Genomic DNA, 25,363 nt, shown 5'->3' with positions numbered 1-25,363 from the left:
TGTAATAAAAAAACTATAGAAAATCTAAAATGTCTGACAACTTTCTCAATATCACATGAATGACGAAACACCCATCGTAAAGTTCAGTTCAAGCCTTCCCTGACTTTTGCCCATTTATAATAGTGTGATTTCATAATTATTTACACTTGTTACACAACAGCCTCAGCAAAAATATGATAATTAACTATTTTTAGTTTGGTAGGTAGGTACTACTTTATTGATCCCACGTGGGAAATGTGAAGTGTTTTAGAAGCAAAACAGGAAGACAGTAAAGTACTCAGTTTGCACAGTATAACATTAAAATATATATTATTGCATGTTGTAATTATGCTAAGACCCTATAAAACAGTGCCAAGAAACAATAATTATTGCACATATTTGTTGTATTGGAAAAAAAACCTTGAATTTACTGCATTAAGAACAGCTATGAGATGAGCAGAGACCTAGTTCCAAGGGTGAAGGGTTATAGATGAATAGTAAGGTCTCACAGCAGTCAGCATAAATGACCTCTTGTAGCGGCCTCTGATGCACCAGGGCTGGATCAATCGATTGCTGAATGTACTTCTGATTCCAGCATGCATGTCATGGAGGGGGTGAGGGATTGTTCGTGATGGGACAATATTCTCCTCTCTGCAACACCCCCAATCATATCCACATCCACTCAAATGACAAAGCCTGCCTTCTTAATAAGCTTATTCAGCATCTCCAGCTATAATCCCAGTGCCCCAGCTGCACACTACAGCGTAAAACAGGGCACTAGCATCGACACACATCGAAGGACCTGAAACTTCTCAAGAAATAGAGTTGGCTCTGGCCCTTTCTGTAGATCTCTTCTGTTCATTGTTCAGTCCATTCTGTCATCTATGTGGAGGATTGAGCTTCACACTGTTTTAAATCATGTTTGAAACCAACATACAAACCCAGAACAAGCAAAACACGTGTAAATACACTTTTGACTCAAAACCTAATAATCATGGATATACAGCCCAAGTAGTCCATAACCCTTATAACTCTCCAAAGTGAAGATTGTCCACTCTTTAGGATGAAGCAAATGTAAAAACAAATAAAATAAAAAATACACAGGACAGCAAATTGGTTTATAAAATGTAATTTTTAAGCATGTTACATAACATACATAGGGCATAAAACATTTTCACAAGGCTTTTGTGAGACTAAAATCCATGGGAAATTAAAAGAGAGAGAGAGAGAGAGAGAGAGAGAGAGAGAGAGAGAGAGAGAGAGAGAGAGAGAGAGAGAGAGAGAGAGAGAACATACACAATAAAAAAAAAAAGACAAAAAGGAGAAACAAGGTAATAGTGGTCCAAACTATAATGACACTCTCTGGACAACCACACACCTGTGCACAATGCATTGGAAAGTACTAAACAGAACTTTAATATTGGCAATATGGCATTGATTCCCATTCCAGTGTTCTGGACATACACAGGCAATGTTATTTGCCAACAACACAAATTCAACGCTAGCAGTCAGAAGAAAGATACTGGTTTCTGGTCTTCTATTGTTCTTAACATGCGTTCTGTGAAATACATTTCTAGAGTGGGCCATTAATACGTGAATCAAACCATCAAGACCATATTACCACATTGTGCCACAGATCGTGTCAGAACTGGTCTGCATGCTAGTTGGGTACTGCTAAATGCACAGTTTCACTTTTAACATAGCATTACTAAACAAATAAAATAAAATATGCCCTAAGTCATCTTACAAATGGTTTTAATTTCTATGGATGATTTTGATTTCCATAAAAAGCAAAGGGAACACTAAACAGGCCAAAATCAAGTGAAAAACTGTAAATATATAATTAAACAGTTTAATAACTGAGGACCGTCAGATACTACATACCACTGCAGATGCTAATATTTCCAAGTAAAATCTGAAATCCACGCCATTTCAACAAACGTCTTTTTTGTGTGTTAAATTTCCATATTGAACTATCTAAAGCGTGACTGACCACGTCTTTCAGTGGAAGTGCACAACCTGTGGTAGTGCTGAGGTGAAACAGGTAAGAGTGTTAAAGTACAAGATACAGTAGGTGTATATGACAACAGTTATCTAAATGCTTTTAATATCCCTGCAATTACTTTTTAGTCTCAGACTTAGCTGTGATGAAATGCATGTCCTTATTTTTAATTTATTCATTAATTTATTTTCCGTTAACTATTACTTTAAGATTATGTTTGTATAAAATGACACTAGTCATACTTTTCTACAGCAGAAACTGCACAATATGGAAGGCCAAGACAAACAAACTAAGGAACAGGGTTTCTCCCCAAATATCTTTCTTTTCTTGTCCAAAAGCTGCACTTGTGAAAAGACTAAATTATTTTTTTTCGTTTTTGTTTTCATAAACAGCTCTTCATTAATCATGGGTTTGATCTTTACTGGAGGAATTCTGACATGGAGTGATAAAGGAAAGGAGATGTGTAAAAAGGTTGTTTCCTTTGCTGAAGGAGTGTGTAGATTAGTTCTCTCCTCCCTCGCCTGCTTCTCCCTCATCTGGTGCGTTGTCAGATGTCCATAACTGGTGGAAGAAAAAAAATTATAAACCACGGTCAGAACACAATCCATGTAATTTTAGTATTATAGTTTATATTTACTTCTTGTTCATTTAACTGTTGTATAAAAGCAGCATCACATTTGCAATCACGCATATTAACCGGTTTCATCTCTGTGTTTTGAGCTTGCTTTGTTGACTGAAGGCATTAAAAGCAGACGATTGTAGTGCAAAATATTCAAAAATGAAAATTCTGTCATTAATTACTCTCCCTCATGTCGTTCCAAACCTGTAAGACTTTCGTTCATTTTTGGAACACAAGTCTAGCTCTTTTTTTGATTAAATCTGAGAGCTTTCTGTCCCTCCATTGACAGTCGATGCAACTACCACTTTGATGCTTAAAGAGATCGTAAAATTAATCTACCGTATATGAATTGAGTGGTTTACTCAAAGAAACTCGATCAGTTTATATGATTGTCAACAGAGGGATTTTTCTGATCTCTTAAATCACATCGGTTTTTACATTTTACGGTATTTCTCCAGTCTATTAAACCAAAAAAGCGATTTCAAAGCCTCTATACATTTTAAAAACTGTTAGCGATGCCTCTACGCTCACTATCGAAACACCTGTGAGGAAATAAAATGTCTCTGCTGTTACTTACTGTAAGGTTGTCTCTCAGTAGCTGCATGATAAGAGTGCTGTCTTTGTAAGACTCTTCGTTCAGCGTATCAAGCTCTGCTATGGCCTCATCAAATGCCTAAATTTGTACAAAAACACATTGTTAAAGATGAAAAAAATGTCCACATCCGTAATGGATATACAGCACACATTGTAATTTGACACGTACCTGTTTAGCAAGGGCGCAGGCCTTATCTGGAGAGTTAAGGATCTCGTAGAAAAAGACAGAAAAGTTTAGGGCCAGACCCAGACGAATGGGGTGTGTTGGCTGCATCTCTGTCTTGCTTATATCAAATGCTTTCTGGTAAGCATCCTGAGAGTTTTCTATGGTTGCTGTAAAAAAGAAAAGAAAAACAAAAAGTAAATGGTTAGTCATGCAATGCATATTGGGTACAATAATGTCAAAGTAGGGCTCAATAATAATATGAAGTTTCAGGCCAGTGCTGCTTTTACCAATTCTGAATGGCTTCAAAACAATAAATCAGTATAAAATTCGTAATATTTTGCATATTAAGCATAACTGTGATTATTAATTCATGGAGTTACGTTAGCTGCATAAATTCTACCTTTTTAACAAGCTAAAACAACATTGCTAATTTAAATATTACTATAAATTATATTACTTAAATATTACTTATAAAATATTGTACTTGCACATAAAATACATGACTAATATATGAAATACTACTGTAAATATATATATATATATATGTGTGTGTGTGTGTGTGTTTGTATTTCACTTGCTCATACAAATATACTGCTAAAAACTTAATTGTATATGTATATGTTTTTTACTTATGTCAGTAAAAATGTTGGCAACAGTAAACAAAATATTTACCCTTTCAGGCCTACAAAGCTGCAAAAAGACAACTAAAACCAGGCCATACAAAAAATTAAAATATATAAAATTTAAAGAAAGTAAGAAAAAAAGGAAAGAAAAAAGAGCATTTGCATTGAGCGGATGACTCAAGACACGAGACAAACTTCCCCTTGTTTCGATGTTTCCAGTTGCGTCATACCAAGGAAAGTCCAGTCCTACATTTTATGCAAACATGTTTGTAAAACCTACAAAACTAGCAGCCATGTATTCTTACCTTTCTTATCATCTCCTGAGGCAACTTCAGCAAGGTATCTGTAGTAGTCGCCCTTCATCTTCAGGTAGAAGACTTTGCTCTCGGGATTTGTGGAATTCTCAATTAAATATTTGTTCAGCAGCTCCTGTAGAAGAAGAGTAAAGGAAAGAAATGAACCGGTGGAAAGGCATGAAGGCTTAGCTAGAGACCATGTTTAGACACTTTCTTCACGTCATTTATTCCTGTCATTTCTCCAAGACCCCAAGAAACATCCACAAACCACTAAATACAGGCTAAGTATCAGCTCATCCTCCTGTTAGTGCCGTTACCACAGTTTTAAAGGATTTCACTCCAAACTTTATTTTAGTCCAGATTTAAACTAAATCTGAGTCTCAGGGACTAGCCTTCTGCTGGACCTTCCCATCCATCTAAGACTGCTTCAGCAGTAATCTGTGTCAGTGAAAGCAACAGCTTTAAGGCACTGGTAAATACCAGATTAACCACCATACCAAGGATGAGACAGATTACCACAGAAAGGCACAACATCATGAGGTATGACCCACTCCTTACCACGCTATGGTAAGATCAGGTCAGAAAATGCACAGAGAGCTTAATTTTTCTCTGCTTCCTCCTACACTTCTGCCTCACAGACACTGTTACAACACAGAAATCATTAGGAAACATATCAGCCCAGCTCCAGATCTGCACACAGTGAACTGATAGGAGGTTTGATTAAATCTAGGATAGTCCAACATTTTATTGCTTCATCAGTGATTAAAGGGATAGTACACCCAAAAATAACCCCCCATCATTTACTCACCCTCATGTCATGCCAAACCTGAATGACTTTCTTCTGTGATAACAAGTAAACATGTTTTGGCCATACAATGAAAGTCCAGGGTTTTGGACCCCATTGACTTCTATTGCATAGTTTTTCATAACTTATTTTGTGTTCCACCGAAGAAAAAGTCATACAGGAGCAGAACGACATGAGTAACTGACTCTTTTTTTATTTTTTTGGATGAACTATCCCTTTAACCAAAGGCATGCAAATAATTTTTTTGGCTTTAAAGAGTACAAACTGCACCCTAAAATGTCAAAACAGACAAAACCAAAAGCGTAAGAAACATTCTCCGGCATGAGGGCCTGTTTCTTCATGCTTGCCTGAGGTGAAAGGCATTTTTTTCATTCTTCACACTTGTCAAGGATTCTCAGCACAGAGATGGCAGTCTTGATGACCAATCCGGAGAAACAAGTTCAGTGCTATCCTAGAATCCTTTTTCTGACCTAAAATATAACAGCATTTGAAAAGACTACAAACAAATGTACACAAAATAGCACAAAGTTGAGCATCCAAACTTAAAATCTCATTTTGAGACTTTGTGTTAGGCCTAATTTATGTGTATGGACTTTACATTACCGGTAGTTTAAAAATTTGGGCTTGGTTTTTTTGGGAAGAAAAAAAAACATTAAAAACACTTTTATTCAGCAAGGACAACATGAAATCGTTTAAAAGACGGTAAAAACTTCTACACGGTTACAAAATATGTCTATGCTGATTTTTTCCCCCAACTTTCCATTCATCAGAGATACATGAAAAAATGTATCACGGTTTCAACATGAGAAACAAACAATGTTTCTCAAATCAACATATTAGAATATTTCTGAAGGATCATGTGACACTTAACTGGAGTGAACTGGAGTAATGCTGAAAATTCAGATCACAGCCATCACACAAATAAATTAATTTTTTTTAAATATATTCAAATATAAAATATTTTATATTGTAATAGCATATCACAATATTACTCTTTTTACATGCACCCTTTGTGAGCATATAAGACTTCTTACAAAAAAAACTTCTGAAAAAATCTTACTGACTTTTGAACTGCAGTGTGTTTGAACTAAAGATGGTCTACTAGTCTTCCAAACAGCTGACTGGGTTAAAACTGAGGTAAACTTATCTTTTTGTTTAAGCTTTCATATTTTTAGTGGTGATACTGTAAAGGGGATGAGTTTAGTGACATCTTCTCTGTGAACATTTAGCGGTGCTTTAGTGTGGAAACAGTAACTGCTGGACAGTCATGAATCGAAAACTCGTTTCTGAGAAGTTGTTTCTAAATCCATCCCAGCTACAGTCAATGTTCTTCTTGTTACAAATTCATCAGATTAAAACAATACATTTCAGAATTATGACTGTCAGACTCCAAATAGTTTTAGTTGTTGATCATGTACACACACAGGTGAACATCTTTAGAAACATGCCCCTGATGTTGTAACAATGATAAATGCTGGAAACACTTGGGACTTGTTCATTGAGCCTAGTTCTCCCTACTGTGAGTATGAGAGCTGGCAGCATGTGGCAGGCTGTCTGGACAGGTGGGGGTGTGGAACAACCTTGATCCCAGAGCAGTTTCAACAGTGAGATGAGTCACAGACACACCCTTAGCCATCTCAGACAAGCTGGGAAATTAAGCTCGAGTTCTCACTAAACCGTGCACAGAAACTGGCCATGCCCCACTACACAAACACAGTTCATCACTCACATGGATTTAGACTGGACTACAGAAAAAACACTGATAACAGCCCCACTGACTTACTAGAAGGAAACTACAGTGACCGGCTACTTTCGCTTTCTGGAGGAAGCACTATCTATTTACAGAAATTAAAAGTTAATATTTTTATGTTATAGCAGATAATTGATAAATGGCTGATATTAATGGATGGATGCTTGACTTCTCCAATCATTTAGTCTGCTTAAAGTTTAACCCCGCCCCTTTCTTACAATCAACTGCAAGCATTCAGATCTGCCGCCATCAAATCAACAACCAATGGATCGAACCAAATCTGTTTCACTTAAATGTACATCACAGTACGGAGGAAATCTCAGTTTCATCGTAACTTTAGTATTCTATTATTATTTTTAAATAATTTATTTCTAATTGATTAAATACTAATTTGAATAAATATATATCTTCATTTCGCCCATCGGCCACCCTGCTCTCTAAGATATCGTCATTGGCTATCAAAAAAACTATATCGGTCGACCACTAGTTGCTATGATAGTTATGATGTAAACGAAGGGCAAAGCTTTGCCTCCGCTAGCCTGTTAACTAACATTACAGTACTGATGTAGTTTACTTTAGCTTTTGTAAGCTCTTGCTTGTGTAAGACTGTTCGCCGTCCCTTAGGATAATTATCCATGATTTTGTGAATCATTACTGTTTATAGTTTTCCGACAAATATGATTAAATAGTGGATAACATCGTATTTATAAGAAAATTACAGAAAAAAAACATACCACTCTGAAACGTCCTGTGAAATCCGTGCTTGAAATCTGTTCAGCATGATTGTTAGTTAACATTGTCAGGGTCTGAATTGGGCTCGAAATGGACACCATCATTAATATTTCGATCGGATTAGAGCTAGCGGTTATAAATAGGCTTGACAATTCCCAAATACGCCCCAAAGCGCTGCCAATCAAAAAACACTGGGCCAGCTAACCAATCACAGCACATTTCGTATTTCGGAAGGGGGGGGCTTCTTCGAAAATGATGAGTTCAATCAGACTGCAGAGAGAGGAGCAGTAATAATGTAAAATATGTGGGAAAATAATGAATTTTTTGAACAATCAAGCATGAAAAAAACATACCCCAAAAACAAAATCAAGACTTCATAAAAGGGCATAAATAGGACCCCTTTAAAAAAAAAACAGTAAAAACTACAAGTGAATATAGCCATCACAACATTCAGTCGAGTAAGAAAAATGGTTATCAATTTTTAGATTGGCTAAAGCTTTCATTTAAGTGTGTTATTAAATAATTAGTGTTTTAAAAGTTTAACTTTAAGAGAGCGTTAGAGGAGTAAATATAGAGGAAATAACCATGTACACATTAATAGCCAATATCTACCAATATTTATCTAATACCGATAAATAAAATATATCAAATATAATTAACATCCGCAAATTTGTCTATATCTTACATGTTGTCACTAAATTTCATCATGTATTTAAAAAACCCCTAGATATCACCTCTCGTTTTGGCATCTGACAAAGAAAAATAAAAAACATTTTGGTTGACCACTGCATAATTGTCTATAAAACATACATAAAACAGGGTCTTCTTAATGAATACACCACTTTTTCTGATGCACAATAGCAGCCTCGTCCTACCATTTCAGCACAGGCTATGAGAAAATAAACCACAGCTTCCATTTTTAGAACAAACCTCCTTCAGGCAATGTTAAACATTGTATTTATTTAAAGAAACAAAGTGTCTGAGAGGATGAGGCTGAATTGTTCCACCAGTAGCAGTAGCATTGAGAATGAGGAAACTGCACAAATCACAATTACCCAGCAGCCATTCAGACAGCGTTCCTAAACTGCACCTGAACGCACCTTCACACACACCCACCTCTGACCTTTGATCATCTCATCTCTCTGTGGACAAGGCAAAGACAAAGCCAGGCACATGTTTTGACTATATAAATAAAGAAGGAAGTGTTTAACAGGAAACTTTTCTCATTCACTTCATGCCAATTACATCAAGAGAGGTTTGCTTTACAAAAATGTATTACATACAAACTGCACACCTTCTAATTGGACTTATCACTACATAAGCTAGATATAAAAAATAATGAGACTGTGACTGTCCTTGCGCAAGACTGTGCATGCTCCCCTTAATATAGACGTCTCCAGCGAGAGCCAAAACTGGGCTGCTGTTCCATCAGAAAAGAGGACATATTCTCTGCCATGTTATGTGTATTCCACATATGTGGTCTACAGAGGAACACATATTCTGATACACACCTATGGCTGAATCACAGCAGTGCTAATATTCAGAAAAACGCCACTTTGCTTGTGACACTGGATCACACATATATTTAATTATTTAAACTGCAAATTTGTACCTTGATAATCGCACTGAGCCATATCATGATTTATTTCGATTTAGTGAGCATTTTGTGCTTTGATATTTTATTTAGTTTTTTTATATATATATTTGTATTTTACTGTCTGTCAGTCCTTTGGTCTACAGTGTAGTTGTAATGGGCTCCATAAATAAACTAGACTTGAGCCCTATAACATACATTTGCATTATTTATTGTGTGTAGGGTTTCCTTTCATACTGTTCATCCATTGATATCTCAAATTATTTTATCTAAAAACATTACACTATGTTTTTGCATTGCATGGACGTGCATACTCACCAACACATCGTTGCAGATGTCTCGCAGTTCGGACTCCACTTTCTCCCGGTATTCCTTCACCATCTGCAGTTTCTTGTCGTTTCCTTCAGTCTTCTGCTCGATGCTGGAGATGACCCTCCAGGCAGACCTCCGGGCACCCACCACGTTCTTATAGGCGACGGATAGCAGGTTTCTCTCCTCGTTAGACAGCTCGGACCCGGCTTCAGTCACCAACTTCATACAGGCTGCCATATCGTCATAGCGCTCGGCCTGCTCGGCCAGCTTCGCCTTCTGGATGAGCTCTGTTCTGTCCATCCTGCTGCTTTTCGTTAAGTCTGTGAGTGTTTCTAGGTCTATGGGACACTCGACTGATCAAAGGAGGGGAATGAACCGCTGCTTAATCCCTGGAGAGGCTGAGGAGGAAAGATAATGACAGTCACACTCCATATATTGATTAGAGAATCCTTTATGTGAACGAATCATTCGGTTCACTTCTGTACATTGACGTCTCTCCTCTTTGAAGTGTGTGAGTGCTTTGGTTGTAGCACAAGCAAATATCATTTCAATCGATGTAGCATATCATTAACAAATACACCCTTTACTGAACGAGTCCATGTTAGGAGATATAAAGATGTCTAACAATGAACTCTTGTAGTAGATTAACTGAATAACAGAATCGGTTGAGAGAATAGTTCAATTCCTCGTTCCGACCACGTCAAAACACGCCATTTTTTTCGCCACCTACAGGCGAAACAATGTAATTGTTAGAAAGAATCAGTGAACAAATCTTTTTGGTGAATGATTCAAAAGATTCAAATCACTGAAATGAGCCAAAATCGCTACCAATGCTCATTCGTGTGAATCTTACACTTTCATTCTCAACACACGGCCTAAAAACACGGATTTCAGCTGAGATAATGAATGCGTCTTAAAAGTGAGCAGCCCACCAAATCAGACAGCATTTCTGGGCGCGTTCCGGCAGATGCTGTCTAGATAGTTTAGTAGGTTTGGAGACAAGGGCAGGCAGGGTGTGTGTGTGCGGTTTAACACATCTGTGTCAGTGTGATCCGTATAGCCCTGCCCTGTTCCCTAAAATATCATATATATACCATACATATCTCCAAAGTGGACCCGATTTAAAGTACACAAAGTAGGACATCGGAGTTCAATATACCGATCACAATCATACCGAGTCAATATGAATCGATGAAATCCAGCCTGATTTCCGTAGCAATGAGGTTACTGCTCATTATACAAGGCGTTATTTGACAATTTCAGCCGTCAGATATGCATATTATATCAATATAAATATTAGTTTATACTACCAATAAAGCTCTATGTCAATCATCTTCAGGCTGATGTAAATCAGCTAAATAATATATATTTTTAGAAAATCCATTGTAACGTTAGCGATGTGACGACCCGCCTTCAACAGCGATGGGTCTCGTCTTGTCCAATCCATGTTATATTTTTGGACAACAAATCTTCAATCTGCGACTACAAGTATCGCACATCAAAGGGAAATAAATGTGTACTACATTGTAATAAGCAAATCAACATTTTTTCCCCTGATCGATATGGACGCAGTTTGGCAGCCCCTCCTGCCTCTCAACCGAGCAGCGCGGTTATACTGATTACGCCGTCTATTGCAACCATATAAATTATATTTAAGAATCTAAGCTTGTATAATAAATAAACATAACACCTTATATCTATTAGATTGCGTCTCACCTCTCGATCAACGGTTGACTCCAACGGATTGATAGCCTTTGAGCTCGGATGGTTAGGGAAAAAATGTAGTAGAGAAAGACAATCGAAAGTGTTACCGTAGGACGTCGCTAATCCCGCCTGTCAACCAATCAGATGCCGCGCTTCCCGACTGTAACGCGTAATTCTTCAAACGATCATCCAATGGCAGTTTAGCGCGGGGAATGGAGGCGGGCCGAAGCGAAGGAGTTCGGTTGACCCGTAGACTCTGACTTGTAGCCACGGGGTTTCCTCCAATTAGAGCAAGGGGGATGACGTCACTATTGCTATGGTGATCCCCCCTCCTCCTACTCATCCCCAGCATCACCATCAGCATCATGATTGGGAACTGGATGCATCAACAGCAGATCTAGCCTACCTACTGAGACCCAAATACCATCTCTCTAATTAATCAGATTGGAAAGATAATTGCTTTGCTTCTTCTAAGGGCTAGTTGAGTTTACACAAGGTGTGTTTGGGGGTTGGCAAAAATGTACAGTATTCAGCTCTATGATAAGAAAAGATGCTGAAATTCCAGCACAGATTTTAAGAGAAGGACAGATTTCTGAACACAATAATAATACACAAGCACATATATAGCATGCAGAAATAAACAATAAGGTACGAGAGGCCAGTACACATTGAGAATACAGACATGGCAAAAGGACATCATTACAAGGTCATAATTGCAACACATTTATCTATGGCTTTAATCCCAACACAGCAAGGCATGGAGTGATTTTTTTGCTTTTATAAAACCGGTAGGCTACTTCATATTTACAAATATTAAGGACGCAATGTTTTATTAAAATGGTAGCAAATTCATTAAGTGGCATCCTTCCACTATAAGACAGTCCTTGACGTAACACAAGGTTGCTATGCAATAAAAAAATAACAGTCTGATATGGGTAATAAACAGATATTTCGTCTGCTGTTACCATATTATTATGGATATGTAAAGGGGGGCAGTCATTTTTTTATGTTTTTAAAAGAAGTCTCTTATGCTCACCAAGGCTGCATTTAGGCTATATGATCAAAAATACCGTAAAAAAACAGTGATATTGTGAAATTTTATTTCAATTTAAAATAAATGCTTTCTAATTATATATATTAAAATGTAAGTAAGCAAGACATTTATTAGCCAGCCTGACCATCCCTTAGTTCCCACTATAGGCAATAGGCCTTCTAACTTTGTTGAAGCATGTTTTATTCTCCAATCTCCACAGTCAATTTCCTGTGAGGCAACAAGAGTCAGTGCAAGGGTGGGGCTGAATGTATGACAAATTCGAACATCCTAGCTTTGTCTGAACAAGTTAAAGTAGTCATCCGTTTAAGCACTCAATAATCCACATAAGTGACTGTAGGCTAGTTATTAAAATGTGCATTTTTGCCGATATTATGAAAGAATTGATGAAAGCCAATTCAGTACAATCAAAAATGTAATTAAAGGTTGTGTAGGTAAGAACTGTATAAAGAACTTTTTTTTCAAATTGGCTTAAACTGTCTTTATATACCAATACATAATTAAAATGTAAGTACTTTGAAAAAGAGAGTATAAAAATTGAGTGACTATAGTGTATTTAATCTTCAAAAAACACTGCTCATTAATTCCATTCGGGACGAAACAAGTGATTGGCTTGCGCGACTGTCACTCTCTGGCGAAGACCAGGCTCAGCTCAAAGAGGAGAAGGCTTGTTTAAGTTGAATGGTGATGTGTTAAACTCCAGCAGGTCATGTCATGCAGAATCCAGATACAAACTGGTAAACGTGTGTAAACGGGCTATTAATGTTTGTTTGACTTTTTTGAATATTATTTCAAGGACTATATATATGTGCATTAAACTGTCCACTCATTGTTACCAGAAAGTGAAATTTGTATACAAGTTCAATCTGCTGTGATAGTGGATCAAGTCTGTTGGGATGGTGCTGTCACTGTGGCTCACAGGTCACACCGCCTGAGGGGAATCAATATGTGGCATCAGAGTTCTGTCACAGAGGAACAAAGACATTCGCCAACATATATAACAAAGTCCTAAAAATGTCTGTAAACAGAAAGCTAATAAGAGAGCATGACGATTCCCTCAAAGACCATGGTGGATGAGGACTGTCCTGCCTGCAGAAGGTCTGTTCAGTTCAATCTAGACTGGCTTCCAATGTAGCCTGCGGTATACAGTACAGCAACTACATGGAGGTGTTAAAAGAGCTGTTTCACATGAAGCGAACAATCCGCCCACCCATGAGCAAAAACATCAAGCTGGAAGTAAAAGCTCAAACAAATGGTCAGTGTTGCGCTTACCCTGTCCAAATTTCCTCCAACCCTATTAAACAACACCGTTTACGTTTTTCAGTCTACATTTCACACAGTAACAACATGATCAGTTTAACAAGCAGGCACTGGTTCAACACATTCATCCATCTTTACTTAAATTAGATTCTGTTCTAATTACCATATGAAAAATACAATAACCTTGTCTCAGTGGATACATCAAAGCCCTTGCTGAAAGTGCTCAAACCTGGAGAACTGATTATCTTATTGCTTTCCCACTGTAAATGAGGAGACTGGGGGGATGTGGCAGTTACGTAGGTGGGTGGGCTCGGGGAGTTGTGTAGGCAATCTGATTGAATGAGACGAGGGTGTATTTCGTACTCTGCATGGCTGTGTGTGAGTGTGTAGGAGTGAGGGGGGTGTAATTGGCCCTTGGCACTCTAATTTTCTGTCCTTTCACCATTGTTATCATTGTCAGTGAGAATGTAGCGTTGGATCTACTACTACACAGCATTAACACAGCAACAAAGAGATCCTTTTCTTTTTCTTGCATCATTTGTTGAAGCTAAAACCAATTCAAATTTAGTCTATTTACTTTCTTGTTTAATTTGCTTTTGACTTTTTTTTACTTTTAATTGTGCACAGTTCAAATACTCTTTAATTAATTTGTTTATTTCTTTATAAACAGCTTCTTCTCTTAATATTTTATTAACATGTAAACATTTTCCTGGTTTTAAATTACTTTACTTTTTGTATGACATCACAAATCCCTCCTAATTTCCAGCTCCTTCTCTCCAACTGGCTCAACTCTATAAGGAACTCCCACTTTTCACAATCCATTTCCCAGTAGAAAAAAATAAGTCCTGTACTACATTTTTTTTTCTCAAAATATATTGCACTTGTCACTTACGACACTTCACATTGATTTTAAAACAGTGATGCAGCAACAACAATACAGCAACAGCAACAACAACAATACAGTAATACTTTACAATAAGATTCTGTAACATTGTATCTTGAAAAAAACACAGAGAAATAGTTTTACAGCATGTAATAATATTGGTTGAAGTCAATTTCTAAAAAAAATTTTTTTATTTTTTATGTTAATTGTTAGTGTGATACCTAATGCATTAATGCTCCCTCTACCACTCATGGCGAATAACACTTATGGGCTTTTATTGAAACAGCAAAAAGGCAAAAAAACAATAGGTTACTGTCGTAACCCCGGTTCTCTGAAACATCGAGTGGAGAGATCCACCTATGGAAGGGCATCCGTACCTGACCTCTGCAGAAGCATCCAATTGCACCAAGTCTGGCTAGACAGACAGAAGCGCGCAGCCAATGCCAGGTAAGGCCCCGCCCCCTTACCTAGTGGCATATAACGCCTGCAAGCGCTGCTATTCTCCAGTAAGTATATTCGCTTCTCGTGCGGCAAGCGGGGCAAAGCTGGTGGATCTCTCCACTCGATGTTTCAGAGAACCGGGGTTACGACAGTAACCTATTGTTCTCTTTCATCATCTCGTGTTCGAGATCCACCTATGGGAGAGACATGGACAGCTCCCCGATTGCCCAATACACTCACAGTGAGGTTCTGAAAGCCAGAGAAGGACGGTCGCCCCAGGGGGGCGGTGCCAGACACGTCCCATAATCATGAACCTGCAATCCTGACGCACACACATAACTGCTGTGCACATGCAGGACATGAAACATGTATGTGGTAATAACCCCAGCAACACCAATGTGCATATATACACCCAGGAAGGATTGGAAATACGTGCTTGGTGAGAGGAATGTGCATGGCCAGCCGGCCCATTCACTCCTTATTCGTTACTTCCAACGGGGTTACAGGGAAGGGCTAAGAAGACCCCACCCCTAAAACCGAATGTGCTACCGAAATTCTGGTGACATCCAGCCGGTAGTAACGCACAAAGGTATGAGGAGAAGCCCAACTGGCAGCGGAGCAGATGTCCTGCAGTGACACTCCCCTAAACAAAGCCCAAGAGGCGGCTAAGCCCCTTGTGGAATGAGCTCTGATGCCCCCTGGGGGCTGCACTCCTTTTGATTCATAAGCCACAGCTATAGCATTCACAAGCCAATGTGAGAGGCGTTGCTTAGATATGGGACTCCCTTTGTGAGGGGGCGCCCATGAAATAAAGAGCTGGTCGCTCTTCCGGAACGCACTGGTCCTGGTCATATATGTCTGTAAAGCACGGACAGGACACAGAGCATTTAGCCTCTGATCCTCCGGGGAGGAAAACGGTGGAGGGTGAAAAGCGGAGAGCTCCAACACCTCCGAAGTGAACGCAGGGAAGCACTTCGGCATGAAGGCCGGATTAGGCTTAAGGGAAACCTTATCTCCACTAAGAGAGAATTTAGTGCACGAGGGATGAACCGAGAGTGCATGTAGCTCACTGACACGTTTAGCTGATGCCAAGGCCAAGAGCAAAGCTGTCTTGAAGGACAGCAGCTTAAGGGAAATACTTCCCAGAGGCTCAAAAGGATGTTGAGACAGAGCCTCCAGCACCATGGAGAGGTCCCACTCAGGAACAGTTCTCCTGACGACTGGCAAAGAGCGACGGGCACCCTTCATAAATCTGCGGATTAGAGGATGCTGCCCGACTGTTGAGCCCTCAAAGCCCACATGACAGGCCGAAATCGCAGCCAGGTAGACCTTAATGGTGGAAAAAGACCTCCCTTTTTCCATGAGGTCTTGAAGGAAACACAAAATATCAGGAACTGAGCACTGATAAGATGTGAGACCACGCCCATCGCACCACCCTTCGAACACTTGCCACTTACAGCCATATAAGGACCGTGTAGAAACGGCTCTGGCATTCTGTATAGTGGCAATCACACGCGGCGAAAGCCCCAGTGCGCTTAGGTTCGTCCTCTCACGGGCCAGGCCCAGAGAGCCACCCTGTCCGGGTGTGGGTGGTAAATCTCCCCGTTCGCTTGGGACAATAGGTCCGTGCGTGGGGGGAGGCGCCACGGCTCGGCATATAACAGAGGGATTATCTCCGCCAGCCACGGTGCTTTGGGCCACCTGGGTGCTATCAGAATGAGAGACAGGCTCTGCTCTCTCACCCTGGCCAGTGTTGGAATTATCAAGCACAGGGGAGGAAAAGCATACAGCAGCACTCTGGGCCATGGGTGGGCCAGTGCATCTACCCCGAGGGGTGCGTCCACGTCCTTTAGCGAGAAGAACATAGGACAATGGTAGTTTTCGCGCGAGGCGAATAGATCTACGGTTGCCTGTCCGAATCTCATCCATAACATATCCACTATCTGGGGGTGAAGGCGCCAATCTCCGTAGATTGGATTTCCCCTTGATAGAAGATCCGCACCTCTGTTCAGAATGCCCGGAACATGAGTCGCGCGTAACGACAGGAAAACCCGTCTGCTCCACACCAAAAGCTTGTAAGCTAGAGCGTGAAGTTTCGACGAGCGCACGCCGCCCTGACGGTTGATATAAGCCACAGCCGTGGTATTGTCGCAGCGTACGAGAACATGATGTCCCTGCAGGCGAGGCAGAAAATGATTCAGAGCTTTCCAAATGGTCAACAGCTCTAAATAATTTATGTGCGCTGAACGTAGTCTGCTCGGCCACAGACCGTTCACCGTTCTGCCCTCCTGGGTGGCACCCCAGCCTGTTAAGGACGCATCTGTCGTCACAACTTTCCGCATCATAACCGTCCCCAGAGGGGTTCCCTGTGCGTAAAAGTCTGCGCTCTTCCAGTGTCGCACGGCTGCCGAGCAGGCGCGCGTCACTATTACAGAGCGGCAAAGATCGCGAATCGGGCTGAAATGTAGTGACAAAACCCATTTCATGAACGCTCTCATTCTCAGGAGTCCCAGTGGCACAACTTGGATGGATGAAGCCATAAGACCCTGCAGCCTGAGGCATGTGCGATATTGCACTCTCGCCCCCTCTCTGAACTGCGATAGACAGTTCATTAGAGAGAGAACGCGTTCTTGAGAGAGACGCGCTCGCATGGAGACTGAGTTCAACTCCAAGCCCAGGAAAATGACATTCTGACTGGGTGTAAAATTGCTCTTGCTCACATTCACTCTGAACCCGAGAGATGTGATGTGCGCGAGCACACGGCAGGTGTCCTGCAACACTTTCTCCTTCGATTCGGCTATTATGAGCCAATCGTCTATGTATGTCAGAATCCTCAGACCAGACATTCTCATGGGTGCTAAACCCGCCTCCGCACACAGACAAAAACTGCGAGGACTTAGACTGAGCCCAAACGGCAGAACTGTGAATTCGTAACATGTGCCTTGGTAGGCGAAACGAAGAAACTTCCTGTGTGGCGGATAAATGCTTATATGGAAGAAAGCATCTTTCAGGTCTACCGATGTGAACCAGTCGTTCTGTTTTATGGCGCGGGCGAGCGAGCCATGAGTTAGCATTCTGAAATTGTATTTCCTCAAATGTTTGTTCAACACACGAAGGTCCAAGATAGGGCGGAGAGAGCCGTCCTTCTTTGGGACCAGGAAATAACGAGAATAAAATCCCTGATTCATCAGACTGGGGGGCACCACCTGAATAGCTTCCTTGTTTAGGAGGGAGGATATTTCCTCTTTCAGAATGTGTGAAGCGTTCTCTTCCGTGTGTGAAGAGAGAACGCCGTTGAAATGCGGGGGTTTCATTGCAAACTGCAATCTGTAGCCCTGCATTATAGTGCGCATCACCCACTCGGGAGCCGAAACCGCTTGCCAAGCCCGTTCGTGACTCGCGAGTGTTCCCACCCGAGCCGCAGCGGAGCTGTGTAAGCCCAGCGGACTCATTTGTGATGCAATGGCGCCATCTAGTGGATGAACTAGGGGCGGCATGCCGGGGTTTAGAAAGATGTTCTCTCTCTGCAGGGAGATGAATTCTCTCTGCGGAGAGAGATCCTCTCTCCGTAACGAATTCATTTGATTCGTTTGTTTTAATGTGTTTTTTGTTTTTTTGTGTTGGGGGAACACTGGGGCCGAAGCCTTTAATAATTTGGTGAGGGGAAGTGAGTGTGTGCGGTGTGGTGACACTGCTTTGTAACTTTTCCTCACAACAGACCCCTCGAACGTGAGGGGGGAACACACGTTCAACAAACACATGGGCTGGGCAGCCTCGCGAGAGACCCTGCGTCTTTTGGACAGGGGTTCTTGGACATGAAGAGAGTCCAAAGGGCTCGTAGCCCGTGAAAGTGGACTCGATGCCCCCACCGGCCGAACATCAGGCAGGCCGCTTGCGTTTCGAGTCGGTGGGGGTAGGGTTAGATGGTCTTCCAGCCGCGGCCGCGGCGGGAGTAGATTTTCCCCAGTGCTTAGCAGGCGGTGGGTTATTCTGCCGTGGGGCGGGGGGTCTGTTGCGGGGCCTTTCCTTGCCCTGGTGGAAATGTCGTCCCATGGCAGGTGGGTTAGGCAAACGCGCAGGGGGTGCCTGGCGTGGGGCCGCCTTCCTAGGAAGGCATAACTTGAAGGCCTCATCCTCCTTCTTTTTGTCGTCACACCGTTGTTGCATCAATGCGACGGCGGGGCCGAAGAGAGCCCGGCCGGGCTCCACCGATGCGCCCGCGATGCGCCGCTTCTCACTGTCAGGAAGGCCCGACAGGTTAAGCCAGAGCGCGCGCTCTCCCACCACAGAAAGCGCCATAGAGCGCCCGCAGGCTTGGACGGCCTGCCGAGCGTTACGGAGGACGAGGTCGTTCACCGTGAGGATCTCCTTCCATAAGGTTAGAGAAGGAGTTCCCTTTTCCAGCTGTTGCCCTAATTCGTCCAAAATCTCCGCCTGGTAAGCGGAGAGGAGTGAAGAGACGTTCAGGGCCCTGACAGCCAAGGCCGAGGATTTGTATGCGGCCTGGTGAACTGAGGCAGAAAAACGGTCCATCTTGTTGGGCAAGACCGGCTTCGGGGGAGCGAGCAGCCCTCCCTGAGCGGGGTTAAGGTGCCTGGCGATGGAAGGCTCGATAGCGGGGGGGTCACCCATACCATGAGCTGCCATGTCCTTCACCTCAAGACCCGTGAGACCGTGTTTGAAGTCGAGGGGGTCGCTCCAATTGTGCCTCATGTGCTTAGCGCACGCTGGAAGGACGGGGAAGAGTTGTTTTCTCGGACCGGGAGGGGGTCCCAGCACTTTCCCGTCGTAAATATCCCTCTCCTGGTCGGTGGCGCTCTGTGGAGCCGGCCATTCCATGTTGAGGCGAGCGGCCGCTCGCTCACAAACTTCCAGGAGGATGGACTGAGGCAAGGCCGTGTGGGCGCTAGCCTGGGGAAAGCCAGAGGGCGGGATGGCCTCCTCGTCCTCTGAGACCCCAAGAAGGGCCGCGTCATCCTCATCGCCGGAACCGGCCGGTTCGTCGACGAGCGTGAGGTTGCCCGCGAAGATGTCCTCTTCGGGGAATGCGGGATTGGGCTGGTCAGCCCAAATGAGAGAGGCGGCGCCCCGGGAGTCCCCCGGTAGCGCGTCGTCGTCACCGTGTCCCCCATCCGAGTCAGAGAGGCCGAGCTCGGAGCACTGGGTCGCTGCAACTTTCAGACGACGTCGTAAAAGCTTCTTGGGCAGCATAAGGCAGTGACTGCAATTTTCCGGGTTCTCCAAGGCTTCTTGAGCGTGTTTAAGGCCCAAGCAGACCACGCAGAACGGGTGAAGGTCCTTAGCGGCGATGAGCGCACCACACGCGGCCGGGCAGGCCCGTGATAGGCTGTTCCCCGGAGAAGCGGAAGGTTTAGACAGCGACATTCCGGAGAAGAACTCGGAAAAATCCGTGGCGGGCAGCCGTGGAAGGAGGAGCAGGTGAAAAACGGCGAGAGCGCGGGCGGCTCCGAATGCAGAACACAGCAGAAAGGCTGAAAAAACGACTGTCACGTCTGACGGAGGCTGATCAGGCGATATGTCCTCCTGAAGACACGAAAGTGAGCAGCGTAATCCAACCGAACTGTGTCAGTGCAGAGATCGCGAGAAGCGAATGTCAACTGGAGAATAGCAGCGCTTGCAGGCGTTATATGCCACTAGGTAAGGGGGCGGGGCCTTACCTGGCATTGGCTGCGCGCTTCTGTCTGTCTAGCCAGACTTGGTGCAATTGGATGCTTCTGCAGAGGTCAGGTACGGATGCCCTTCCATAGGTGGATCTCGAACACGAGATGATGAAAGAGAACAATCTGTGCTACATGAGAGAAAACAGAGAAAAATATCTGTGGCCCTTTTGTCCAGTCATCTCAATAGCAAAAAGTTCCCCAATCAATCTGAATTCACTACCAACATTGTAACAATGCAAGCTGAAAATCAGCTAATTATCCTTTAATTGCTAACTACATTTAAAGATTGTGCGTTGCTATATGCAAAAAAAAAAAAAAAAAATGTATCTTGCATTCTTGAAATAGGCTATATGAGTCCTCCTCTATAAATAATTCACACACTAAGTGCAGAATGCTCAAAGGAACTTAACCACACAATCACATGTGTAAATGCATGCTTTAGTCTTAATGGTTACTTTGCATTCAAGTCATTCTGACCCTGTCTTTCATTTCATGGGATTCTGCATTGCACACATGACACATCCATATTCTCTCACGCAGTGAAAAAAACATCGCGGGGCAAAGAGGACACGCACTGACAGACAAGACACAGTAGGTTACTTTTGATTTAATAAAGTCTCAGCTTTTACATTTTTTAAGTTTTACTACGAAATTCAAACAATCAATACCGTTTTGGCGCTCTTAATGTGTCGTGACAGATCGCTGTTACGTGAACTGACAATCTCTTCCTCTTTACTGATAGTCACAGCACCAAATAAACACGAATAAACATAAAAGAGTATGTTGAAAGAACCAGTACATTACAACATAATGAAATGTATCGCTCAATCAGTGTTTCAACCGCGAATAAAACAGCGTTAAACCTCAGAAAAGTAATTCAATGTCCATAAACTATAGTTAGAAATATGCACTATATTAGGCCTATATTCATAATATTTCTACTCTAATACCATTAAAAAAGTTTTAAAAGATTCAAGACAGCCTTATAACTGTATACAAGATAATGTATACAAGCTGACAGGGATCCCTGTAGTTGATTAAAAAATTTCCCCTGAGGGAAATTAGCTTGTAGCCTAGCCTATAATCAATTGATATGGAATAGCAAGCTTATGAATCAAATCATGAAATATGTGTCAATACCACCCCCACCCACGGCCTAATTCTCATTTCAAGCTGAACTCAGTTGGCCGCCCTGATCCTATATATCCATTGATAGCAAATCTCTTTCTCAGGTTTTAGTGAAAGTTGGTGTTTAAGGTGTGATATTAGCGTCAGTGGTATTTTTGCCTTGTTCAAACCTGCCTAGCTACACTGAGTCACAACCAAGGGCTTCAGTATAGTAGTCTCTTATTTATCATGGATATATTTTTGCTCTGTTTCCATGGATTTGTATCACCGCTACATTTGAAGTGATAGGTGGATGAGAAGAACATGGTCATGCCCGAATTAAGATTATTGTGTCTCTAAACAATTTAATGAACACAGCTGTTGTAAGCAAAGCAAAGCAATTTCTTGTCTCCAAGCTGTAGTCAGACATAGAGCGGTTAGGAGGACGTATAGATAACTTGTGTGAGGCAATAATCTCTGCTCTCTGTGCAGTGTGGAGGTGGAGAGCTGTTATGTAAGAAGTGGGTGTCCTCCTACTAGCTGCTGTAGATTTCACTGCACAACTCTCGTGTGTGGGACGAAGTGCTTTTGTCCCTTTCACTTTCTCTCTTCCTCCTTAGCCTTCCCACCTCCTTTATTATACTTACTTTCTTACAAACTCTCGTGCCAAAGGTCACGACTGAATTACGTAAAGTACACACACGTGTACGTACTGCACGAATGTCCTCCTGTGAGGAAACACTGTTGTAGTGCTGTGTCAGCAACAATGTTAAGCAACTGCAGGACAAGATACTTCATGGTTTCATAGCAACCCGTTTAATCTGAGAACATACATTACATACTAAATATAGAACACTTTACATTATTATTTTTTTTTACATATTTTCTTTGCAAATCAAAACATTTGTTCATTGTTTGCTACACAGAGTGACTAATTGAAAACCCTCAAATGAAAAAAAAACCCATAGTAAACCATATTTTCTTTACATTTTATGTTAATGCGAGTGGTTCTTGCCTGGCTGTTGCTATGTGGTTGCAAATTTTTCTGCATGGTGTTCTGCGTTGTTTTAAAGTGTTGCTGTGTGCTTTCTAGAGTCATCTGTTGAAAGTTGAAGCCTATTAAACTTGTGTCCAATCATTGCTGAATAACAATGCTTATACAACTTTAGGTGGCCTACTTCATGCAGAGCACTGACTGTAGTAAAGGAGTGGCACATTTAGGGTGTGTGTTCTGGCGGGGAGCCACTGGCTGAGGTGCCGTTGACTCAAGAGAACTCGGAGCGCAAGAGAGGGCACACCCGCCTATTAAATTCACATTAAAAGCATTCAGTGATGGCTTCTGCGCTGACTTCAGTGAGGGTGAACAGCAGCAAGGTTACAGGTGTGGCTGTAAAATCGTAAATGTACACTCCAGGGCCATAGCTGGGGTATCTGGGGTATGTGTTTGTGTCCCCCTTGGTTGAAATCCCATACCGAAGGGGGCGTGGGGGTTGGTTTCGGGGTATGAAATGGGTCGGGGTCCCCCTCTGTTGAAATTGCATTCCAGGGATGGGCTGAGGGTGAGGGGGATGTTTGTGTCCCTCTCGGTTGAAACTGCGTTCTGGGGGGTGCAGGGGCTGTGGGATGGTGTTCCCCCTTTGCTGAAATCGGGGTCCCCCTCGGCTGAAATCGCATTCCGGGGGGTGGGGTGTTTGTCCCCCTCAGATGAAATAGCAGGGCCCCTATAGTGACAGCCCTGTTACACTCCATTATGTTTTTTTAATCCCCCCTTATGATCCTTTCAGAAGTCTGTTATAATTGTTCTGTTCAATCTGCTTCGCTAGACGGCCTCAACTTAAAAGTTATCTTAAATTATTATTATAAATATAACAAAATGATCAAACTCTATGATTACAATTTCTGGAATCCCAATGAATTGTGGTTAATGAATTTAATATATCTAAGTGTCTGTTAAGTGTGTGTGTATGTATATATACACAGTATAGCCTATACATATTTTTTCACACACACACACACACACACACACACACACACACACACACACACACACACACACACACACACACACACACACACACACACACACACACACACACACACACACACACACACACACACACACACACTCTCTCTCTCTCTCTGTGTCTGTCTGTCTGTGAGTGCACGGCCAGGGGACAAATAGCGCAGGCTGCAAGACAAATGTAATTACAGTTCTGCTGAGTCACTTTGTTTTGCCTCCAGATGAGTATCTGAGAGATCACTGAGGTCACGCAGGGAAAGTTGAATTAGGCCAAGCTTTGAATTTATATGTGTATTTACTATTTATTTTTTGGCGAACAAAAGCTTTACAGTATTATTCATGGCACTTAAGGACAGAGGCGAATGAAGGTTATTTTGAATTTGAGCTTTATTCTTGGACCTCAGAGGTTTCAGTTCTTGCCTTTGATGCTGATTGTTATCACTGATCTCCATGACAAACCTCATCAAAAGAAAAGTATTGCTGCCTATTACTAATATAAAAAAATACACCTTAAAAGGCAATTTGTGTTTGCTTCAATTTGGCAAATGTTCGTTTAGTTAAAGTAGAAGCACTTGGCTAAAACTAAATAAATAAAATAAAACAAAAACTATATAGACCCAATATAGACCCATTAAAAAACAATCAAACACATTTTATTTTTTTTACTGTAAACAAAATCTAAATCAAAATAGCAAAAATCAATAATAGTAAATCAATGATACTAAAATGTAAAGTTTTGTAAATGGTTATTAGTGGTTATTATGCCTCCATAATACTGGTTAATATAAGATTTTATACAGAGTAGAGAAAAGTATCCAGAAGTATTACTAACACCAAACCCTTCCATCTCACACATGATGCATGTTGAATCGCACGTCCGGATTTTGTAAAGTTAGGTAAGGACCTAACTTTACAAAACCTTTGTAAAGTTAGGTTCCTTGGTCAACATATTTTGTTGATCCTGGAACAACATTCCTGTCAGAAAATTTAGCCCTCATCCCCAGCCCTAAAATTAGAGGGAAATTATATAAACACTGATGTAGAAGCACCTTAACCCTGGTTGTAAGCCTAAACCTAACATAAACTGTAAATTTCAAATCTGATTGGTTGATTGGAATGTTGTTGATCCAGGAATGTTGATCCAGGAACATGTTGCACTTAGTGAAATCAGGTTCTGCTATTGGCTCAGTAGTGTTGCCTTTTTATTTATTGTTCAATTAGTTCTGTCATTTTATTAAATCCTATATTTAGCCAGAGCTGAGTTCATATTTAAAAATAAGAGAATAAAAAAATGACTATAAGCCAGCTCAGAGTCCCTTTTCTCACTATAATCTCACTCTTTGAAGGCCTGCACACCTCTCTGCATTTCTCCCTCCGCTTTTCTTGTTATGCGCAAAACACCAACCTCGTGGTTACTATAGCAATCCTCCAGGACAACCTACACTTCCTTTTGTTGTGACATGTAGAGATTTAATGCACAGGACAAAACCTCTTATATACTGTCTATGGACAAAACCAATAGGACCATATTTGTTTATTGCATTGTTAAGGAATAATCCAGCAAAAATGCTCCAGGATATGCTTTGCACATTGACACCCTCCTAAATAAAGTTGGTTTTGTTCTCAGGACAGCTAAACTTAAGTGAAGCCCTTGCAGATGGTTTCTGTAAAAGGTACCGTAATGTGTCATATCAGAGGTGATACAATAGAAGAGGTTTGAAGGGGCCTGCAAAGGAAAAAACAA

General features: G+C 41.6%; 2 protein-coding genes across 3 annotated transcripts in view; one reads left to right on the top strand and one right to left on the bottom strand.

The window, feature by feature from the left end:
- Nucleotides 1-1,092: 1,092 nt before the first annotated feature.
- ywhaqb (tyrosine 3-monooxygenase/tryptophan 5-monooxygenase activation protein, theta polypeptide b) lies at nt 1,093-11,328 on the bottom strand. 2 transcript variants are annotated; one of them, XM_079632476.1, is made up of 6 exons: nt 11,189-11,328; nt 9,479-9,870; nt 4,289-4,412; nt 3,364-3,527; nt 3,178-3,273; nt 1,093-2,542 (listed from the first exon to the last, which is right to left on the bottom strand). In XM_079632476.1, exons 2-6 carry the CDS (start codon nt 9,770-9,772, stop codon nt 2,483-2,485), a joined length of 738 nt encoding a protein of 245 aa, XP_079488602.1. In that variant the 5' UTR covers nt 9,773-9,870; nt 11,189-11,328; the 3' UTR covers nt 1,093-2,482. The 2 variants fall into 2 exon arrangements, with proteins under 2 accessions (XP_079488602.1, XP_079488603.1); XM_079632477.1 differs by having other exon boundaries at nt 11,163-11,284.
- A 9,638-nt stretch (nt 11,329-20,966) lies between these two features.
- The window catches only part of grhl1 (grainyhead-like transcription factor 1), a 42,983-nt gene continuing 38,586 nt past the window's right edge, over nt 20,967-25,363 (top strand). Inside the window, exon 1 of the mRNA XM_079632431.1 lies at nt 20,967-21,083. The gene's annotated coding sequence lies outside the window, so the exon portion shown is untranslated. The remainder of the gene's footprint in view (nt 21,084-25,363) is intronic.

Source organism: Phoxinus phoxinus (assembly GCF_949152265.1).
Source record: "Phoxinus phoxinus genome assembly, chromosome: 13".
NCBI lineage: Eukaryota > Metazoa > Chordata > Actinopteri > Cypriniformes > Leuciscidae > Phoxinus > Phoxinus phoxinus.
The sequence above is the reverse complement of the archived record's forward strand: the minus strand, read 5'-3'. Positions and strand labels throughout refer to the sequence as shown.